This window comes from Prionailurus viverrinus, chromosome X, assembly GCF_022837055.1.
Source record: "Prionailurus viverrinus isolate Anna chromosome X, UM_Priviv_1.0, whole genome shotgun sequence".
In the NCBI taxonomy this organism is placed as follows: Eukaryota; Metazoa; Chordata; class Mammalia; order Carnivora; family Felidae; genus Prionailurus; species Prionailurus viverrinus.
The window spans coordinates 44010849-44035443 of NC_062579.1; the positions used below are offsets into that span (position 1 = coordinate 44010849).

Genomic DNA, 24595 nt, shown 5'->3' on the forward strand with positions numbered 1-24595 from the left:
CATTCTGAACGGTATTTTTAAAAAATCAAGTATCAAAGAGGATAGGATTTGAAGTGAAAAAACATTTCTGTGTGCAGTGCTCTATGTACAAACTGCACAGTTCTATAGAATGATGAGCTATATAAAATACCACAATGAAACAAACAAAAAAATACAGTGGAAGGTAAACTCAAACGAGGGAAAATATGGCAGAACCCAAGAAGAAGAATGTTTAGTATCTTAGGTATCATGAAAATAATTCTGAAAAAATTCTCCCTTTTCTTCATCATCTACTCTGATTCATTTGGGACCAGGCGGGATGGCAGATGGATTCTGCACTGATGAAGCTGGAAATGCCTGTAAATTCATTCCCGGCTGGAATGGTCCCCCAGATTGAGTCGGAATTACTACAGACTGTTGTGGTGTTCCTGAAATTCCTACCCATTGTACTGGGTATCCTGGCCCCCCCACAGCATTATACTGACAGACATGGGGCATTCCATATGATGATAATGTCCCAGGAAATGAAGGGAGTGAGAGTCCTTGTGGCAAGGAGGTTGGGACAGCTCCACGGATTTGGGACAGAGAAGAAATCCATGTTGATGTGTAGCCCATAGTAGATGGAGTATTCTAACGAAAACAAAAATAAAAACAAAAGATCAGTTTATTTGGTAGATGCTTTTACCCATCTATATTCTTTCCTATTCTTTTTGGCTTACTACTCCCATTATTACTATGAGCGGCTACCATTTTTGGAGCACCTTTCTGTGTGCCAAGCATAGTTGCATACCTTATTTCATTTCCTCTTCATTACTGACCTGCAAGGTAGGCATTTTCAGATATGGAAACCGAAGCTAAAAATTGGTAACACCAAATATCACTAAGTAACTTAACAGTGAGGTGAGGATTAACTCCAGTGAATAGAGTTAGCACTCTGTTTACTATTTAGTGTCGTCTCCTTTCTTTATGCTAGCACTACTCTTTATAATTTTACTTCTTTCTGCCAGCCCCATGAATTCTCTCATGCAGAACCACAGACCATAGCCCAACTTACTACAGAATGCTTTGGAGACAGAGGAGCATGATTATGCGTGGCCCAGGAGAAAGAACCTGGCACACAGAGTAGATGCTCAATAAATGTCACCTCCCTACCCACTCCTACTCATTGCATTAAAGTCTAACATTTCTGTTGCATTTTGGGAAGTTTTTGGCAGTATTCTGAAAATATATTCCTGCCTGCCCTTATCATGTCCTACTACGATTATGCATGTGTATAGAGATTACTGAAATCTTATACACATGGTAATAATAAGTCTAATGGAAGTAAGTAATTCTCACTTAAAGGAGAGTTTGGTATCAGTCGCTAATGCTAAGTTCCTCTAAATCGAAAAGTCAAGCCTAAACCCTTTTAAATAAACTTTCAAACTAAAGTTGGAATAAAGGCTTTGCCTGACTCAAGAATGAATGACCGTATCTCCTGAGGTAAAAATACATTTATTTAAAGTTCAGTAATCCCTTCTTCATATCAGTGTTTTTGTCCTGTTAAAGTAAAATTAAATGTAATACTTCTGAGTCAAAAGAGCACATAAATTCTACTCCTGATATCATTATTATAATATATGTTAACTTGGATTTAAATTATATAAATATATATAAATATATATAAATTATATAAATATATAAATATTTAAAACACAAAAGAGCATATATAATATGACTTCATTTTTTTGAAATATGGCCTTTTGTAGCAACGTGGATGGAACTGGAGAGTGTGATGCTAAGTGAAATAAGCCATACAGAGAAAGACAGATACCATATGGTTTCACTCTTATGTGGATCCTGAGAAACTTAACAGGAACCCATGGGGGAGGGGAAGGAAAAAAAAAAAAGAGGTTAGAGTGGGAGAGAGCCAAAGCATAAGAGACTCTTAAAAACTGAGAACAAACTGAGGGTTGATGGGGGGTGGGAGGGAGGGGAGGGTGGGTGATGGGTATTGAGGAGGGCACCTTTTGGGATGAGCACTGGGTGTTGTATGGAAACCAATTTGTCAATAAATTTCATATATTAAAAAAAATAATATGACTTCATTTTTATAAAGTCATTTCCATGTATCCATATACCGACATAGAAAGAAATCTGAAATGGTGTTTATGTAAAGTTAGTGACAATTACTTCTAGGTATTGGGATTTGAAGGTGGTATTTTAGAATTCATACTTTCCTGCATTGATTAAATTCTATAATGAACATTATTTTACAAACAGTAGTGTGATTTTTATTTTTAAAAAAGACCAGTGGAGAGGACCTAACCTTCTCTTGCATATTTCAAAGGCATCTGAGATTCAAATGACCTATGGTCTTTCCTCTACCAAAACACACTGCCTACTCATGTTCTGCATCTTGGTGATTGGTAGCCTGGAATGATAGCCAGTAATGCCAGCCAGAAACCTAGTCTTGATACGTTCCCTCTGCCATACATCCATTCCATCACTAAATCTCATCCATTTTATCTCTTAAACATTTCTTGGAATCTGTTCATTTTTCTTCATCTCAATTTCTCTTTAACTGTACTACTGTGACTAACTCTTAATTGGTCTATCAATTTCTACCCTTACCTCCAATAATCCTTTCTTCTGGCTTCAAGTCAGAGTGATCTTTTCAAAAAGCAAATCTGACGTGAACCCTAGGGCTTCAATGGCTATCCATCTTTCTTAAAATAAAGAAAAAGGTCTTTATCATCACCACTTTTAAGACCCTCACAACCTCCTTAGATTCACTGTGCACCAATGCTTGTCTGCTCTCTTCACTTCAGCAAAATTGGCCTACTTTCAGTGGCCTCATGATCCCTTTACCAATACAGGGCTTTTGCATATGCTGTTCTTTCCACTTGGAATCAGATTACCTCCCTTTTTTCACCTAGTTAACACCTACTCATCCTTCAGATCTCTGTTCAATCATCACCTTCTCAGGGAATCTTTCCTTGACTTCCCTTTACTAGACCAACTCTCTTATTATATGATATCCTATATTATATAAGTCTGTTCATGTCTAACTGTCCCACTAGAGTGTAAGTTCCATGAGATAGGGCACATACTTGTTTTTGCTCATCAAACCCAGTGCCTAGTAGAGGGCTTGGCACAAAGTAAAGGGCCTGACATAATTGTGACAAAATTTTCTAATAAGGCCACAGACCAGTAACAAGCAAGAACATTAGATAATGAGATGTGCTTTCCACACAAACATGTAATCAACTGAACTTAAAATACAAAAATAGTTATCTAGGCATCTTAGAGGTGTTACCTCATTTAATTCTCACAGTGATGTTGTAAGGCAGGTAGGTATTATCTCTGTTTTGAAGACATGAAAACTGAGGCACAGATGACTTGCCTATAGTCATATAACTAGTAAGTGACTGAGCTGACACTGGAACCCAATTCTGTCTGCTTAGAGACCTCTACCACTTTTGTTCATACTGCCATTTTCTACTCACTCTCCCTCCAAAAATCCTCCATTATACTGCAATAAACCACCCTCCTACTAGTCAACAAAAGCCTCCATTCACACAGTACTCAGAGACTCTCTCACTGGCAGCACAAATGCATTTACGCCTTGAAGTTTGCCTCTAAAGGCTTCCAATTTTTACAATGGTGATACTATCTGTATATAAAACGGTGCCAGGAGTAAGATAAGTACACAGAGTCCCCACGCAGAAATACTGCTTACTAGTTTGGGAAATCTAGGCTTTTGAAATTTTTATTCAACATTAACACTAAATGTATTTTCAGACTTTCTTTACCAAATTATATGCAATGACTACATACACACACATACATGTACACAAACACAACACACACACACACACACACATACACAAATATACATCTTGTTTAAAACTCAATTGGGAAGTGAGGATAGGGTAGGAATGTTTTCAAATTCAGTGTGTACATGGAATGCTTCTCTGGCCCTTATTTAAAAAAAAAAAAAAAAAAAAAAAATATATACATCTTGCAATTATGAGGGTTCAGATTCTAAGCCTTGATTCACATTTTGATAGATTTACTCATTTTGAAAAAGTGATACTTTAAAAGTTCAAACAGAGAAGTAAAATGTAAAATGAGGCTCAAATTCCACCTAGTTCTGTGTATATATATAAATATCTAATGCACATAATTTTAAACAAATACTGTATATACTGTTCTATAAGCCTGCCTTCTTCCCACTCCAGAATGCATTGTGGACATCCTTCTATATCTCAACTGCATGTACATCTGACTAAGGCCATATGCAATTACTAGGAATCTCATCCATAAACTTAAGATGCCTTTTATAATATTCTAGCTTAAAGAGCTTTAAAATTATTTTTTCAAACTGAACAAATAAGATCACTTAATAGTTCTGAGAATATTGATATACAACATATGATAGCTTTCCCTCAAAACTCAAACTCTTCTTGTACCACAGGACTGAATTCACCCTCATTCCAGATGCTTTCTTTTTTGATACTTGATGGTTATATTTTTAGGTATAAGAGTCTAAAGCATGGGTCAGCAAGCTACAGCCTACCACTTCTTTTTGTAAATCAAGTTTTATTGGAACAAAGCCCTGTGCATTCATTTATATTTTATCTATGGTTGCTTTTGCCCAATGACAGAGTTGACTAGTTGCAACCATGTGGCTTGAAAGTACTTACTAACTGGCTCCTTCCCAGAAAAAAATGTGCTGACCCCTGGTCTAAAAGATAATTTTCTCAAAGACAAAATGAATCTAGACTAGGATAAAAGTCGCTATGTTGTCAAGTCACACCATTCTCTAATAGTGACTTTAAAAATAGACCTAAGGAAATCAATTTTTATGATTTTAGTTCTTAGAAATAAAGAGGAACGTGCCAAAACTACTTACTTCATATACTTTGTTCCAGTTTTCTGTCTCTAGTTTGTGTTGACTCTGTTTGAGTTGGTTTAAACTTGGCTTAATAAGAGAATTTCCAACTGTTTCCTTTGTCCAGTCATCCACCAGTTTATGTAAGTCATCTGTGAACATGCCTTTTTTACTAGCTGGAGATTGCTGGCATGATGCTACATTACTCTCCACACAGAGCGGATCTAGAAGAAATAACAGGAAAACCATAAAAAATAATTAAAACTGATAAATACTTTTCTTTGAGTAATAATGCAGTTGGTAGAACCTCACATATGGGCTACAGATAAGGTAACCAGACATTCAAGTTTATCTGGGACAGTCCTGGAGTAATTATTAACAGTATGTATGCCTTTCACTCTCGAAAGTTTCCTCTTGTTGGATGGGAAATTATATGGTCACCTTGGTATAAAGTCAAATAAGCTACAAGTTATAAATCAAATATAAAAACATTAGTATCAATTATAATCTTTACATCAGTTTTCCTCGGATAGATACTTAAAAGAGATAAAAAATAAACATGGAGGAGAGAGGCTTGAAGATGGCGGCGTAGGAGGACGCTGGGCTCACTGTGTCCTACTGATCACTTAGATTCCACCCACATCTGCCTAAATAACCCAGAAAACCGCCAGAAGACTAGCAGAACGGACTCTCTGGAGCCAAGCATAGACAAGAGGCCCACGGAAGAGGACGGGTCTGCCTCCCTCCGGGTGCTGCAGGGCCCCTGCTGTAGCGGACCATCAAAGGCAAAGTGAGCTGAGCCTGCCGCTCCTGCCCCTGTGCACCTTGCGGATCCACCCTGGCTAATATACCAGATCCCATCGAAGCAGCACCACAAGCCTGGCAATGTACCAGTAGCCCAGACAGGGGCCACACCACTCCACAGGGAGTCCTGCCCCTGGGAGAGGGGAAGATAAGCTACACACCAGTCTGACTGTGGCCCCAGCGGTGGGCTGGGGGCAGACATCAGGTCTGACTGCGGCCCCATCCACCAACACAAGTTACTTCAGACAGCACAGGGGAAGAGCCCTGCAGTTCCCTGCCACTCCAGGGACTATCCAAACAAATTTTCTCCTCAAAAGAAACTCCAGTAAGTAGCGAAAGCTAACGAATTGATCAAAAACAATTTAAGCAATATAACAGAGCATGAATTTAAAATAAGTCATAAAATTAATCGCTGGGCTTGAAAAAACTATAGAGGACAGCAGAGAATCTATTGCTACAGAGATCAAGGGACTAAGAAACATTCATGAGAAGCTAAAAAATGCTATAAATTAGGTGCAAAATAAAATGGAGGTGAACACAGCCCAGATTGAAGAGGCAGAGAAGAGAATAGGTGATTTAGAAGATAAAATTATGGAAAAAGAGGAAGCTGAGAAAAAGAGATAAAAAAATCCAGGAGTATGAGGGGAGAACGAGAGAATTAAATGACGCAATGAAATGTAATAATATATGTATAATAGGGATTCCAGAGGAGGAAGAGAGAAAGGGGCTGAAGGTGTACTTGAAAAAATCATAGCTAAGAACTTCCCTGAACTGGGGAAGGAAAAAGGCATTGAAATCCAAGAGGCACAGAGAACTCCCTTCAGACGAAACTTGAATCGATCTTCTGCATGACATATCATAGTGAAACTGGCAAAATACAAGGAAAAAGAGAATTCTGAAAGCAGCTAAGGATAAACATGCTCTAACATATAAAGGGAGACCGATAAGACTAGTGATGGATCTATCTACTGAAACTTGGCAGGCCAGAAAGGAATGGCAGGAAATCTTCAATGTGACGAACAGAAAAAATATGCAGCCGAGAATCCTTTACCCGGCATGTCTGTCATTTAGAATAGAAGGAGAGATAAAGGTCTTCCCAAACAAACAAAAACTGAAGGAATTCATCACCACTAAACCAGCACTACAAGAGATCCTAAGGGGGATTCTGTGCGTGAAATGTTGCAAGTACCACAAAGTACCAGACACATCACTACAAGCATGAAACCTACAGACATCACAATGACTCTAAACCTGTATCTTTCAATAATAACATTGAATGTAAATGGACAAAATGCTCCAACCAAAAGACACAGGGTATCAGAATTGATAAAAAACAAACAAACAAACAAGACCCACCTATTTGCTGTCTACAAGAGACTCATTTTAGACCTGAGGACACCTTCAGATTGAAAGTGAGGGGATGGAGAACTATCTAATATGTTACTGGAAGTCAAAAGAAAGCTGGAGTAGCCATACTTATATCAGACAAACTAGACTTTAAATTGAAGGCTGTAACAAGAGATGAAGAAGGGCATTATATCATAATTACAGGGTCTATGCATCAGGAAGAGCTAACAATTATAAATGTCTATGAGCCAAATATGGGAGCCCCCAAATATATAAAACAATTAGTCACAAACATAAGCAACCTTACTGATAAGACTGTAGTAATTGCAGGGGACTTTAATACTCCACTTACAACAATGGATGGATCATCTAGACACAGGATCAATAAAGAAAAAGGGGCTCTGAATGATACATTGGATCAGATGGACTTGACAGATATATTTAGAACTCTGCATCCCAAAGCAACAGAATATACTTTCATCTCAAGTGCACATGGAACATTCTCCAAGATAGGTCACATACTGGGTCACAAACCAGCCCTTCATAAGTATACAACAATTGAGATCATACCATGCATACGTTCAGACCACAATGCTATGAAGCTTGAAATCAACTACAGGAAAAAGTCTGGAAAACCTCCAAAAGCATGGAGGTTAAAGAACACCCTACTAAAGAATGAATGGATCAACCAGGCAATTCAAGAAGAAATTAAAGAATTATGGAAACAAATGAAAATGAAAATACAACAATCCACACGTTTTGAGATGCAGCGAAAGCAGTCCTGAGAGGAAACTACATTGCAATGCAGGCCTATCTCAAGAAACAAGAAAAATTCCAAATACAAAAGCTAACAGCACACCTAAAGGAAATAGAAGCAGAACAGCAAAGACACCCCAAACCCAGCAGAAGAAGACAAATAATAAAGATCAGAGCAGAAATAAACAATGTAGAATCTAAAAAACAACTGTAGAGTAGATCAATAAAGCCAAAAGTTGGTTTTTTGAAAAAATAAACAAATATATTAAACCACTAGCCAGGCTTCTAAAAAAGAAAAGGGAGAGGACACAAATAAAATCGTGAATGAAAACGGAATTATTATAATCAATCCATCAGAAATACAAGCAATTATCAGGGAATACTATGAAAAATTATATGCCAACAAATTGGACAACCTGGAAGAAATGGACAAATTCCTAAACACCCACACACTTCCAAAACTCAAACAGGAAGAAATAGAAAGCTTGAACAGACCCATAACCAGCGAAGAAATTGAATCAGTCATCAAAAATCTCCCAACAAATAAGAGTCCAGGACCAGATGGCTTCCCAGGGGAATTTTACCAGACATTTAAAGCAGAGATAATACCTATCTTTCTCAAGCTATTCCAAAAAATAGAAAGGGAAGGAAAACTTCCAGACTTATTCTATGAAGCCAGCATTACTTTGATTCCTAAACCAGACAGAGACCCAGTAAAAAAAGAGAACGACAGGCCAATATCCCTGATGAATATGGATGCAAAAATTCTCAATAAGATACTAGCAAATCGAATTCAACAGCATATAAAAAGAATTATTCACCATGATCAAGTGGGATTCATTCCTGGGATGCAGGGCTGGTTCAACATTCGCAAATCAATCAACGTGATACATCACATTAACAAAAAAAAAGAGAAGAACCATATGAATCTGTCAATCGATGCAGGAAAGGCCTTTGACAAAATCCAGCACCCTTTCTTAATAAAAACCCTTGAGAAAGTTGGGATAGAAGGAACATACTTAAACATCATAAAAGCCATTTATGAAAAGCCCACAGCTAACATCATCCTCAATGGGGAAAAACAGAGAGCTTTTTCCCTGAGATCAGGAACACGACAGGGATGCCCACTCTCACCGCTGTTGTTTAACATACTACTGGAAGTTCTAGCATCAGCAATCAGACAACAAAAGGAAATCAAAGGCATCAAAATTGGCAAAGATGAAGTCAAGCTTTCGCTTTTTGCAGATGACATGATATTATACATGGAAAATCCGATAGACTCCACCAAAAGTCTGCTAGAACTGATCCATGAATTCAGCAAAGTCGCAGGATACAAAATCAATGTACAGAAATCAGTTGCATTCTTATACACTAATAATGAAGCAACAGGAAGACAAATAAAGAAACTGATCCCATTCACAATTGCACCAAGAAGCACAAAATACCTAGCAATAAACCTAACCAAAGATGCAAAAGATCTGTATGTTGAAAACTAGAGAAAGCTTATGAAGGAAATTGAAGAAAATATAAAGAAATGGAAAAACATTCTGTGCTCATGGATTGGAAGAATAAATATTGTTAAAATGTCAATATTACCCAAAGCTATCTACACATTCAATGCAATCCCAATCAAAATTGCACCAGCATTCTTCTCAAAGCTAGAACAAGCAATCCTAAAATTTGTATGGAACCACAAAAGGCCCTGAATAGCCAAAGGAATTTTGAAGAAGAAGACCAAAGCAGGAGGCATCACAATCCCAGACTTTAGCCTCTACTACAAAGCTGTCATCATCAAGACAGCATGGTATTGGCACAAAAACAGACACACAGACCAATGGAATAGAATAGAAACCCCAGAACTAGACCCACAAACGTTTGGCCAACTCATCTTTGACAAAGCAGGAAAGAACATCCAATGGAAAAAAGACAGCCTCTTTAACAAATGGTGCTGGGAGAACTGGACAGCAACATGCAGAAGGTTGAAACTAGACCACTTTCTCACACCATTCACAAAAATAAACTCAAAATGGATAAAGGACCTAAATGTGAGACAGGAAACCATCAAAACCTTAGAGGAGAAAGCAGGAAAAGACCTCTCTGACCTCAGCCGTAGCAATCTCTTACTCGACACATCCCCAAAGGCAAGGGAATTAAAAGCAAAAGTGAATTACTGGGACCTTATGAAGATAAAAAGCTTCTGCACAGCAAAGGAAACAACCAACAAAACTAAAAGGCAACCAACGGAATGGGAAAAGATATTTGCAAATGACATATCGGACAAAGGGCTAGTGTCCAAAATCTATAAAGAGCTCACCAAACTCCACACCTGAAAAACAAATAATCCAGTGAAGAAATGGGCAGAAAACATGAATAGGCACTTCTCTAAAGAAGACATCCGGATGGCCAACAGGCACATGAAAAGATGCTCAACGTTGCTCCTCATCAGGGAAATATAAATCAAAACCACACTCAGATATCACCTCACGCCAGTCAGAGTGGCTAAAATGAATGAATCAGGAGACTATAGATGCTGGAGAGGATGTGGAGAAACGGGAATCCTCTTGCACTGTTGGTGGGAATGCAAACTGGTGTAGCCGCTCTGGAAAACAATGTGGAGTTTCCTCAAAAAAGTAAAAATAGATCTACCCTATGACCCAGCAATAGCACTGCTAGGAATTTACCCAAGGGATACAGGAGTGCTGATGTATAGGGGCACTTGTACCCCAATGTTTATAGCAGCACTCTCAACAATACCCGAATTATGGAAAGAGCCTCAATGTCCATCAACTGACAAATGGATAAAGAAATTGTGGTTTATATATACAATGGAATACTACGTGGCAATGAGAAAGAATGAAATATGGCCTTTTGTAGCAAGGCGGATGGAACTGGAGAGTGTTCTGCTAAGTGAAATAAGTCATACAGAGAAAGACAGATACCATATGTTTTCACTCTTATGTGGATCCTGAGAAACTTAACAGAAGACAATGGGGAAGAAAGGAAAAAAAAAGAGGTTAGAGAGGGAGAGAGCCAAAGCATAAGAGACTCTTAAAAACAGAATAAACTGAGGGTTGATGGGGGGTGGGAGGGAGGGGAGGGTGGGTGATGGGTATTGAGGAGGGCACCTTTTGGGATGAGCACTGGGTGTTGTATGGAAACCAATTTGACAATAAATTTCATATTTAAAAAAAAAACATAGAACGTTAAAAGGGAAAATGACCTTAGAAGCCTAATCCAAACCACTTGTTTTATAATGGGCAAATGAAGCCCAGACAAAGCACAGTGATCTTGCAATTTATAACCAGCTGAATCAGGCCTGGAACACTTTAAGCATAGACAAGGATGCTCTCTGTTGTCAATATAGCATACTGACTTTCAACAAGCATCAGAAAACTAGAATCTCATTTAATTTTTTTTACCAATATTTTTGTTTGTTAATGATAAACAAATGGCAGAAACAAGAATGGAAATGGTATGTGAGCCTCATCAATTCTGGAGCATAAGATGTCCAAATAAATGAAACAAATCAATTACAGATACCTCTGTCAGTGAAAAGCTTCCTAATATGAACATCACACTATGTCTTTAAATTATTTAGTACTATTGTACACATTTGCTAAATCATTTTCATAGGAATAATTCATAAAGTACCAATTCCTGTGATTTACAAGCCAAAACTTACAGAGTGGGTTTAAAATGAATTTTAGGAAATAGAAGTGTGAAATTTAGGCACAATAACATGTTCAGGGATTTTATTAAATAAGCATATGAAAATTTCTTGTACATTTGCTATAGTACTTTAATCATGAAAAAATATGGAAATGGCAGAAGATAATGCAAGAAGCCTCCATATTAACACTTTCAAAGTAATTTTCTTTATCATTTTTGAAACTTATAACAGTCCTATGATATAGGATCAGCAAGTATCATTCTATTTTTTGGATGAGACGAATGGGATCCATAAGTTGAGGCTATATGCTGGGGCTAGAAATCAGGTATCCTGACAGGGCAGTGTGCCTTCCATTGCACCATACAACCCATAGAATACACTGAGAAATGAATGGGGAAATTGCTTAGTAAGGAAGAACATGATAATCTCAATGATTTCTTATACATAATCTGTGATTCTCTATGAACTCTGCACTACTGAAAGCCTAAATTCAAGGAGATTAAATATTAAATGAAAACATATTAATGAAAACTGCTTAAGAAGAGTTTAATGAATTGGACCATATTTACATATACAAAAGAGTTTTAAAAAATCAGGTATACTAAATTTTGGGCAACCATGAGGTACCAAAATGACATACCAATTTTCTGGAATTACCTCCTTTTCTAAGACTTCAAACCCAAAGACAACAAGTCAGCCTATAATAAAGATATTTTTTCCCTGTTATCCCTCTGCACATTCATTTGATTCTCTGTCAATTCCAGTGACGGAATAAATAGCACAACAATACTGGGGAAGACTTTGGAGCTGAAGCCTTTTTAGATTGTCTTCTTACCCTGGAAAAATGGAAGCAGATAGGAGTAAAATGGAGAAGACTGCCAGAAACATATATACATTAGTGCCTGTATTTTTGCCCTCCCAGCTTCTCTTAAGGAGTATTTTTGTGCCCTTCTGTTTCTGAAAAAAATTTGTTGCATAGAGCTAAGTTTGAACGTCATTCATTTAAGAACATTTCTGTACTAAGGGAAAGCCCAATGTCAGGATTATTGTGTACAACTCTGATCTTGAACACTCAATTAGTGGTAATGATGGCTGCTGCACTAGTGGCACAACAGCCAACAAGTAAAAAATGATTAACAAACCAAACAGGTATTTATTTATTTATTTTAAATGTTTATTCATTTTTGAGAGAGAGAGAGAGAGAGAGAGAGAGAGAGAGAGAGAGAGAATGTGAGCAGGGGAGGGGCAGAGAGAGAGGGAGACACAGAACCCGAAGCAGGCTCCAGGCTCTGAGCTGTCAGCACAGAGCCCAATGTGGAGCTATAACCCACGAACCATAAGATCATGACCTGAGCCAAAACTGGACACTTAACTGACTGACCCATCCAGGTGCCCCCAAACAGGTTTTTAAATGAAATAGGAAGTAAGGGCAAGACTCCTAAATAGGCAACATAAAGATATACACACACATACATTCCAAAAATTATCAAGAATAAAAAAATGTTATTTGAATGTTATCCAATGCCTAACTATGCTTTACACACAAAAGGACATTTATTGATTTCATTTCAGTGTATCATATCATGCTATAAAAGACCACATTAATTTTTAAAATATTTATTCTTGAGAGAGAGAGAAGAGAAGAGAAGAGAGTATGAGTGGGGGAGGGGAAGATAGAGAGAGGGAGACAGAATCTGAAACAGGCTCCAGGCTCTGAGCTACTAGCACAGAGCCCAATGCGGGGCTCAGATTCATGAACCGTGAGATCACGACCTAAGCTGAAGTTGGACGCTTAACCAACTGAGCCACCCAGGTGTCCCTAAAAGACCATTGAATTTAAATTTCACAAACTAGAAAATACCTACATGAAAAGAAGTTCTGTACAAATAAATGTTTTAGCATTTATAAAAAAAATATTAACATTACTTATTAACATTACTTAATAACTTCAAAGCTGATCTTTAATATTCATTTCCTACTGATGAAATGAATAAAACCAGAGTATGGTCCTTGGTGCTCTTGTTTTGTATTTTCCCAAGGTGATGCTTCCATTCACATAGTTTTAGTGATCACCCAACTGTAAATGTTTCCATCTCTTATCTCAAACCTTGACCCCACTTCAATCCAATTTAAAAACTAACTCCCAAATGTGCTTTTCCAAATGGATGTCAAGTTATTCAATTCAATACACCTAGAATCAAACCTATCATGGCCTTGGCATAACAGTTCATGTAAATTTCTGTGAAAGGTATTACATTTTCTCTGAACCACTCAGACTCAGAACCTTTGGATCTCCCCCTAAACATATATATATCCAGTTTATCACCACATCATGGTAATTCATCCTATACAAGATCTTTTGTCTATTTTCACTTCCACAGTTCTCTAAGCTCTTAATCACCTCATACATGGAATGCTATGATTACAGTGATCTAAATGGACTTGCTCCCTAGCTCTAGCCAATATACTCTTCACATTGCCACCAGATTAGTATCAGTTAAATGCTGTTTTCAGCATTTCACTCCTCTGCTCAAAAAACCCAGCCCCTCCTACTTTAATGGCTTCTTAATACTAACAACAGTGGGTATTTAACTTGTTTAGGTGGTGAAATTTTTGGTGGTAGTCATGGTTGTCTCTGCAGAACAAATATATTATGTTTTTCATTATCCTTAAACAAATATAACATCTCATTTATTAAGCTTAAATATATAATTATGTGTTAGATCAGATATATGCTATCAAAGTGTAGCACAGACAAGGTATGGCAGTTGCCAAAAGTTGTTTTTTTAAAGTATGTAAGAAAACCTTCTAATGTAAGCCCTCCATTTCACCCAACTGTTATATTCTCTTTCTTGCAAATAAATCTTGCATTTTATCACTTGCATGTCTTTATATCATGCAATTCTACCTATTGACAATTCTCTTCCCACTACACTTGACCAATTTTAATCTTGTCCATTTATCCTTCAAGACCAACTCAAATACTATATCCCACATGTAGCAGTGTCAGACCACTATCACCCTCTATGATCTTCCATTGCCTCTCCTCAACCCACTGCCGACACGCTTTCTAGTATCGGCAGGCAATGCAGAATAACAGTGAAGAACCAAGGTTTTGGGGTCAAACAGATTTAGATTCCCTCTGTTATGAACTGAGGTTTTAGGAAAGTTGTTTAATCTTACGAACTTTTCTTCTTGCCAAAAGAGACAGACATTAATTTCTACCTACCTTACAGTTGTTTTGAGGATTGAGATTATATAATGCAATTATGTTTCAGGGTTCCCAAGACTACTCACAGATTCAATGATTCAGTCGAAGGTCTCACAGGACTCAGCATATAGTTGTATTCACAGCTAAGTTTATTACAGTGAAAAGATGCATGATAGAATCAACAAGGGAAAAGACACAGGAATGTAGAGAAATTACTGCACAGACTTCCTTATGCTCTCTTCCTATTATAAGGGGGCACACTTGAGCATGCTTTTTTTCTCTTAGCAATGAAAAATACAGCATGCCAAAGACATGAGAACTGAAATAACAGACAACTGCCAAAGACTGAGACGGACCACTGTGAGACCTACATGTGTGCCACAGAGGCAATGCAACTGAACTGACATTGGAACAAGAGACCACAGAAGATAGGCTAGAACTCAAGGAAAAAAATAACTGGGTCAATCACTTCATATAAAAAAAATCTACATTCTAGATAGGATATTTAAAAGACACTAGAGTCTCATAACAGAATACTCAAAATGTCCAAAATAAAATCAAACATGATTTGGCATACACAGAACCAGGACAATTCCAACTCACATGGGAAAAGATAATCAAAAGATACTATTCAGGAGGATACAGATGTTGGAATTATCTAACAAAGGCTTTTAATTTTTTTCTATTTGTTTATTTTGGGAAGAGAGAGAGAGCAAGCAGGGGAAGGCCAGAGAGAGAGAGAGAAAGAGAGAGAGAGAGAGAGGAGGAGGGGGACAGAGAATCCTAAAGCAGGCTCTGTGCTGACAGCAGTGAGCAAACCCAATGCGAGGCTTGAACTCACAAACCATGAGATCAGGACCTGAACAGAAGTTGGATGGTCAACAGACTGAGCCACCCAGGCGCCCCTCTAACAGACTTTTTAAAGCTGCAATGATAAAAATGCTCAAATAGCTCAAATCACAAAAACTGTTGAAACTAAGCAAAGTAGAAAGCCTCAGTAAAGAAATAGATAAAGAGGAGAACATACAGGAAATTTTAGAACCAAAAAATAAAATAATCAAAAAACAAAAACTCTCCTTGGATGGCAATAGCAAAAGGAAGATGACAAGACATTTCAATTTTAAGAGAGAAATAAGATTGAAAAACAAGCATGAACAGAAACTATGGGACAACAGCAAAACATCAAAAATTTATATCATCAGAGTCCCAGGAGCAAAGTGAAAAAAAGAGGTGATAAGAAAAAAGATATTTGAAGACATATAAACTGAAATTTGTTAATTTTGGCAAAAGACATAAACCTACAACATATTCAAGAAGCTCAGTGAACCCCAAACAGGATAAAACACAAAGAAACTCCTGTCTAAACACATTATAATTGCTAAAACTGAAACTGAAAAAGTGCTGAAAAATAAGAAGGGAAAAATTCTTAAAGCAACCAGAGCAACACAATACATTTCATACAGGAAAACAATGATCCAAATATCTATAGATTTCTCATCATAAATCATGGAAGCCAAAAGTAAGTGGCACAGTATTTTTTAAATGCTAAAAGACAGAACTGTCAACTCAGAATTCTATATGCAATAAAAATATCCTTCAGGAATTAAGGTGAAAAAAGACATTCTCAGATAAAAAAAAAATTAAGAGTATTAGTCACCAGCAGACCTGTTCTAACTAAAGGAAATTCTTCGAACAGAGGGAGATTATAGTAGTGGGAAACATGAAAGAGTAGGAATGAAGGGAGACCAACAAAATGGTAGATAAGAGAATAAGTACATTCTTCTTTAGAATTCTGAAACTCAAGCAAAACTGAATTATAACACTGTGTGATGGAGTTTACCATATATGTAGATGTAGTACATAAGACAATTATAAAGAAGGAAGAGACCTTTATGGATATAAGGTTTCTACATTCCTTTGGACAAATCCACAATTACAGTTGGAGTCTCTTACACTCTTCTCTCAGTAAACAATAGAAGTAGTGGACAGCAAATGAGCAAGGATACAGAATAATCGAACAATACCTAATTCAAACATCTAGATCTGACATTTAGAGAACACTCTACTCAAAAACAGGGTTATACATTATTTTCAATTGCACATAAAACATTCACCAAAATAGACCATATCCTGGGTCATAAAACCAACCTTAAGAAATTAAGAGGAATCAAAATGATTGGAAATATATTTTCTGGTCATAATGAAAGTAAAGTACAAATGAGTAACAAAGGGATAACAATAAAATCTCAAAACACTTGGAAACTAAACATCATATTACCAAAATAAACTATGGAACAAAAAGGAACTCTCAAGGCAAATCAAAAACATTTGGAACTGAAAAAAATAACCCAAAATACAACATCGAAACCTAGGGAATGCTAGAGAACAAAGAGTAAACCTCACTGTGTGCAAATTATTAAAAAATCATTTAGGAGGTCAGAGGATTGCAGAATGTGACAAAAGACTCTAATCATTATAATGTATAAAGGAACCTACCATAATGGAGTAGAGAAATAAGTGCTGACCTACATAACTTTGGAAATGAGTGACACCTACAATGTCAAAGGCAAACGAAACTGCACACCAGCACTGTATTGTAGTTGATACATGTGTTTCCCACTGGGGTATAAGTTTGCAATTCTGAAACCACGATACCTTATACTGGAATTGGAGAATTAAGTAAATGGATGGAGGATGGTGGGAGCCAGGTTTCTCACTTTTGGAGTGGGAGGTTACAGACAAACAAGGAGAGAAGGCTATAATGATCCATGTGGTAATGGATTCAACTTAGAGATAGCAATATGAATGCATGTTTACCTTACTATGGATACAGATGTTTACATATGGAAATATTCATAGATATGGATATATGTCAGTTAGTATGCATACATGTATTTCCTTATCTGTCAGCAAAGAAAACTTAAAAGCAATGATACCACAGTAGCAATTATAATGCATACCAGGCACCCAGATCTTGGTTTCTAGTCTATTCTCCAATAAAAGGAATTACAATTCCTTTTGGAAATGGTGGCTTTTAAGACTGGCGCAGGAAATATACAAAATTAGCCTCTTCTGGTGCCAGTAAACAAAGAAGCCTTCAAAAACAAAATTCTACAAAATAACTGACTAGTACTCCTCAAAACTTTCAGAGTCATCAAAAACAAGGAAGTTCTGAGAACCTGTTAGAACCAAGAAAAGCCTAAGGGGGCATGAACATTAAATATAACATAATATCCTGGATGGGATCTTGGGACAGAAGAAACATAAGGTCAAAATTAAGGAGATCAGAGTAAAATATGGACTATAGTTAATGATAATGTATCAAGATTGGATTATTAGTTGTGACAAGTGTACCATACTAATGTAAGATGTTAGTAATTGGGGAAACTGGGTGTGGGGTACTCTCAGTACTATCTTAGGAAACTACTCTCTGTACTATCTTAATAATTTTTCTGCAAATCTAAAACTTCCCCCCACGAATAAAGCTTAATTTTAAAAAATCATAGTAGATGTAGCCAAAGTGGTACTTTTAGGAAAGTTTATAGCATTAAATGCTTGTATTAAAAAAATGAAAGAGGTCTCACACATCAATGATCTTAGCTTCCATTTAAAGAAACTAGAGAAAGGGCAAAATAAAAACAAAGCATGTGTAAAAGGAAGAAAATAATGAAGAGCAGAAATCAATGAAATTTAAAACAGGAAAACAATAGAAAAAAACAATAAAAGCAAACACTGGGTATCTTTGAAAAGATCAATAAAATTGATAAACCTCTGTCAAGACTGACAAAGAAAAAAAAGGGAAGATACAAATTACAAATACCAGAAATAGGTGATGTCACTACAGGTTCCCAAGACATTAAAAAGATAATAATAAACAATTATAAATGAAACAGCGGACCTACGCCGGCCAACTGCATCTTGCTCTGTGTCCTCCACCTTGACCATGCCTCCTCCCCTTGAGTAACCTCCCGCTCACCCGGTCAAACTTCCCGATCAAAACACGCCCGGCGACCTGCGTAACAGGACTTCGACCCTTCCCTAGCCAATCGGCCGAGGCCACGGCCCTTCCCCAGCCAATCAGCCGAGGCCAAGACCCTTCTCCAGCCAATCGGCTGAGGCCACAGCCATTACCTCACCAACTGCCCCTAGACCCCAATAAAACCTTTGTGCTTTTGAAACTCGCTCTCTCTCCCAGGTATCTCACTGCTGCGTCGGTGCAGGTAGGGGATTGAGCTCGAGCTAGCTCGAATAAAGGCTCTTTTGCTTTTGCATTGGACTCGGCTCCCTGGTGGTCTTTGGGGATCACGAATTCTGGGCATAACAATAAACACAAAGATTCAACAACTTAGATGAAATGGACCAAGCCTCAAAAACCACAAACTACCAAAACTTACTCAACAGGAAATGTATAACGTGAATAAATCTTGTAACTACTATTAAACAATTTGAATTTGTAGTGAAAAAGTTCCCAAAATAGAAATCTCTGAACCCAAGTGGTTTCATTGAAAAATTCTTCCACAAAACCGGAGGAATGTGGCGACAAGATGGCGGCTTAGGAGGACGCTGGGCTCACCGCACGTCCTGCTGATCACTTAGATTCCATCTACATCTGCCTAAATAACCCAGAAAACCGCCAGAGGATTAGCAGAACGGAGTCGCCGGAGCCAAACGCAGACGAGAGGCCCACGGAAGAGGGTAGGAAGGGCGGCGAGGCGGTGCGCGCTCCACGGACTGGTGGGAGGGAGCCGGGGCGGAGGGGCGGCTCGCCGGCCAAGCAGAGCCCCCGAGTCTGGCTTGCAAAAGCGGAGGGGCCGGGCGGACTGTGTTCCGACAGCAAACGCGACTTAGCGTCTGGGAGGTCATAAGTTAACAGCTCTGCTCAGAAAGCGGGAAGGCTGGAGGACAAAGGGAGGGAGAGCTGCTGAGCCCCCTGACAACAGAGCTCAGTTTGGTGGGGAACAAAGGCGCTCGCCAGCGCCATCTCCCCCTCCCATCCCCCAGCCGAAATCCCAAAGGGAACTGGTTCCTGCCAGGGAACTTGCTCGCTCCGCGCAAACACCCAACTCTGCGCTTCTGCGGAGCCAAACCTCCGGCAGTGGATCTGACTCCCTCCCGCTGCCACAGGGCCCCTCCTGAAGTGGATCACCTAAGGAGAAGCGATCTAAGCCTGCCCCTCCTGCCCCCGAGCACCTTGCCTACCCACCCCAGCTAATACGCCAGATCCCCAGCATCACAAGCCTGGCAGGGTGCAAGTAGCCCAGACGAGCCACACCACCCCACAGTGAATCCCGCCCCTAGGAGAGGGGAAGAGAAGGCACACACCAGTCTGACTGTGGCCCCAGCGGTGGGCTGGGGGCAGACATCAGGTCTGACTGCGGCCCCGCCCACCAACTCCAGTTATACACCACAGCACAGGGCAAGTGCCCTGCAGGTCCTCACCACGCCAGGGACTATCCAAAATGACCAAGCGGAAGAACTCCCCTCAGAAGAATCTCCAGGAAATAACAACAGCTAATGAGCTGATCAAAAAGGATTTAAATAATATAACAGAAAGTGAATTTAGAATAATAGTCATAAAATTAATTCCTGGGCTTGAAAACAGTATACAGGACAGCAGAGAATCTCTTGCTACAGAGATCAAGGGACTAAGGAACAGTCACGAGGAGCTGAAAAACGCTTTAAACGAAATGCATAACAAAATGGAAACCACCACAGCTCGGCTTGAAGAGGCAGAGGAGAGAATAGGTGAACTAGAAGATAAAGTTATGGAAAAAGAGGAAGCTGAGAAAAAGAGAGATAAAAAAATCCAGGAGTATGAGGGGAAAATTAGAGAACTAAGTGATACACTAAAAAGAAATAATATACGCATAATTGGTATCCCAGAGGAGGAAGAGAGAGGGAAAGGTGCTGAAGGGGTACTTGAAGAAATCATAGCTGAGAACTTCCCTGAACTGGGGAAGGAAAAAGGCATTGAAATCCAAGAGGCACAGAGAACTCCCTTCAGACGTAACTTGAATCGATCTTCTGCACGACATATCATAGTGAAACTGGCAAAATACAAGGATAAAGAGAAGATTCTGAAAGCAGCAAGGGGTAAACGTGCCCTCACATATAAAGGGAGACCCATAAGACTCGTGACTGATTTCTCTTTTGAAACTTGGCAGGCCAGAAAGAATTGGCACGAGATTTTCAGGGTGCTAGACAGAAAAAATATGCAGCCAAGAATCCTTTATCCAGCAAGTCTGTCATTTAGAATAGAAGGAGAGATAAAAGTCTTCCCAAACAAACAACAACTGAAGGAATTTGTCACCACTAAACCAGCCCTACAAGAGATCCTAAGGGGGACCCTGTGAGACAAAGTCCCAGAGACATCACTATAAGCATAAAACATACAGACATCACAATGACTCTAAACCCGTATCTTTCTATAATAACACTGAATGTAAATGGATTAAATGCGCCAACCAAAAGACATAGGGTATCAGAATGGATAAAAAAACAAGACCCATCTAGTTGCTGTCTACAAGAGACTCATTTTAGACCTGAGGACACCTTTAGATTGAGAGTGAGGGGATGGAGAACTATTTATCATGCGACTGGAAGCCAAAAGAAAGCTGGAGTAGCCATACTTATAACAGACAAACTAGACTTTAAATTAAAGGCTGTAACAAGAGATGAAGAAGGACATTATATAATAGTTACAGGGTCTATCCATCAGGAAGAGCTAACAATTATAAATGTCTATGCACCGAATACCGGAGCCCCCAAATATATAAAACAATTACTCATAAACATAAGCAACCTTACTGATAAGAATGTGGTCATTGCAGGGGACTTTAATATACCACTTACAGAAATGGATAGATCATCTAGACACACGGTCAATAAAGAAACAAGGGCCCTGAATGAGACATTGGATCAGATGGACTTGACAGATATATTTAGAACTCTGCATCCCAAAGCAACAGAATATACTTTCTTCTCGAGTGCACATGGAACATTCTCCAAGATAGATCATATACTGGGTCACAAAACAGCCCTTCATAAGTTTACAAGAATTGAAATTATACCATGCTTACTTTCAGACCACAATGCTATGAAGCTTGAAATCAACCACAGAAAAAAGTCTGGAAAACCTCCAAAAGCATGGAGGTTAAAGAACACCCTACTAACGAATGAGTGGGTCAACCAGGCAATTAGAGAAGAAATTAAAAAATATATGGAAACAAATGAAAATGAAAATACAACAATCCAAACGCTTTGGGACGCAGCAAAGGCAGTCCTGAGAGGAAAATACATTGCAATCCAGGCCTATCTCAAGAAACAAGAAAAATCCCAAATACAAAATCTAACAGCACACCTAAAGGAACAAGAAGCAGAACAGCAAAGGCAGCCTAAGCCCAGCAGAAGAAGAGAAATAATAAAGATCAGGGCAGAAATAAACAATATAGAAACTAAAAAAACTGTAGAGCAGATCAACGAAACCAAGAGTTGGTTTTTTGAAAAAATAAACAAAATTGACAAACCTCTAGCCAGGCTTCTCAAAAAGAAAAGGGAGATGACCCAAATAGATAAAATCATGAATGAAAATGGAATGATTACAACCAATCCCTCAGAGATACAAGCAATTATTCAGGGAATACTATGAAAAATTATATGCCAACAAATTGGACAACCTGGAAGAAATGGACAAATTCCTAAACACCCACACTCTTCCAATGCTCAATCAGGAGGAAATAGAAAGCTTGAACAGACCCATAACCAGCGAAGAAATTGAATCAGTTATCAAAAATCTCCTAACAAATAAGAGTCCAGGACCACATGGCTTCCCAGGGGAGTCCTACCAGACGTTTCAAGCAGAGATGATACCTATCCTTCTCAAGCTATTCCAAGAAATAGAAAGGGAAGGAAAATTTCCAGACTCATTCTATGAAGCCAGTATTACTTTGATTCCTAAACCAGACAGAGACCCAGTAAAAAAAGAGAACGACAGACCAATATCCCTGATGAATATGGATGCAAAAATTCTCAATAAGATACTAGCAAATCGAATTCAACGGCATATAAAAAGAATTATTCACCATGATTAAGTGGGATTCATTCCTGGGATGCAGGGCTGGTTCAACATTCGCAAATCAATCAACGTGATACATCACATTAACAAAAAAAAAAAAAAGAGAAGAACCATATGATCCTGTCAATCAATGCAGAAAAGGCCTTTGACAAAATCCAGCACGCTTTCTTAATAAAAACCCTTGAGAAAGTCGGGAGAGAAGGAACATATTTAAAGATCATAAAAGCCATTTATGAAAAGCCCATAGCTAACATCATCCTCAATGAGGAAAACCTGAGAGCTTTTTCCCTGAGATCAGGAACACAACAGGGATGCCCACTCTCACCGCTGTTGTTTAACATAGTGCTGGAAGTTCTAGCATCAGCAATCAGACAACAAAAGGAAATCAAAGGCATCAAAATTGGCAAAGATGAAGTCAAGCTTTCGCTTTTTGCAGATGACATGATACTATACATGGAAAATCCGATAGACTCCACCAAAAGTCTGCTAGAACTGATCCATGAATTCAGCAAAGTTGCAGGATACAAAATCAATGTACAGAAATCAGTTGCATTCTTATACACTAACAATGAAGCAACAGAAAGACAAATAAAGAAACTGATCCCATTCACAATTGCACCAAGAAGCATAAAATACCTAGGAATAAATCTAACCAAAGATGTAAAGGATCTGTATGCTGAAAACTATAGAAAGCTTATGAAGGAAATTGAAGAAGATTTAAAGAAATGGAAAGACATTCCCTGCTCATGGATTGGAAAAATAAATATTGTCAAAATGTCAATACTACCCAAAGCTATCTACACATTCAATGCAATCCCAATCAACATTGCACCAGCATTCTTCTCGAAACTAGAACAAGCAATCCTAAAATTCATATGGAACCACAAAAGGCCCCGAATAGCCAAAGGAATTTTGAAGAAGAAGACAAAAGCAGGAGGCATCACAATCCCAGACTTTAGACTCTACTACAAAGCTGTCATCATCAAGACAGCATGGTATTGGTACCAAAACAGACACATAGACCAATGGAATAGAATAGAAACCCCAGAACTAGACCCACAAACATATGGCCAACTCATCTTTGACAAAGCAGGAAAGAACATCCAATGGAAAAAAGACAGCCTCTTTAACAAATGGTGCTGGGAGAACTGGACAGCAACATGCAGAAGGTTGAAACTAGACCACTTTCTCACACCATTCACAAAAATAAACTCAAAATGGATAAAGGACCTAAATGTGAGACAGGAAACCATCAAAACCTTAGAGGAGAAAGCAGGAAAAGACCTCTCTGACCTCAGCCGTAGCAATCTCTTACTCGACACATCCCCAAAGGCAAGGGAATTAAAAGCAAAAGTGAATTACTGGGACCTTATGAAGATAAAAAGCTTCTGCACAGCAAAGGAAACAACCAACAAAACTAAAAGGCAACCAACGGAATGGGAAAAGATATTCGCAAATGACATATCGGACAAAGGGCTAGTATCCAAAATCTATAAAGAGCTCACCAAACTCCACACCCGAAAAACAAATAACCCAGTGAAGAAATGGGCAGAAAACATGAATAGACACTTCTCTAAAGAAGACATCCGGATGGCCAACAGGCACATGAAAAGATGTTCAGCGTTGCTCCTTATCAGGGAAATACAAATCAAAACCACACTCAGGTATCACCTCACGCCAGTCAGAGTGGCCAAAATGAACAAATCAGGAGACTATAGATGCTGGAGAGGATGTGGAGAAACGGGAACCCTCTTGCACTGTTGGTGGGAATGCAAATTGGTGCAGCCGCTCTGGAAAGCAGTGTGGAGGTTCCTCAGAAAATTAAAAATAGACCTACCCTATGACCCAGCAATAGCACTGCTAGGAATTTATCCAAGG

At 38.5% G+C, this 24595-nt stretch overlaps 1 protein-coding gene across 3 annotated transcripts in view; it reads right to left on the reverse strand.

The window, feature by feature from the left end:
• Positions 1 to 226: 226 nt before the first annotated feature.
• The window catches only part of WNK3 (WNK lysine deficient protein kinase 3), a 180807-nt gene continuing 156438 nt past the window's right edge, over positions 227 to 24595 (reverse strand). For all 3 annotated transcript variants that reach the window (XM_047844675.1, XM_047844676.1, XM_047844677.1), the window contains exons 22-23: positions 4877 to 5079; positions 227 to 609 (exon numbers count right to left, since the gene is read on the reverse strand). In XM_047844675.1, coding sequence (XP_047700631.1) covers positions 280 to 609; positions 4877 to 5079 — 533 coding nt within the window. In that variant the 3' untranslated portion in view covers positions 227 to 279. The remainder of the gene's footprint in view (positions 610 to 4876; positions 5080 to 24595) is intronic.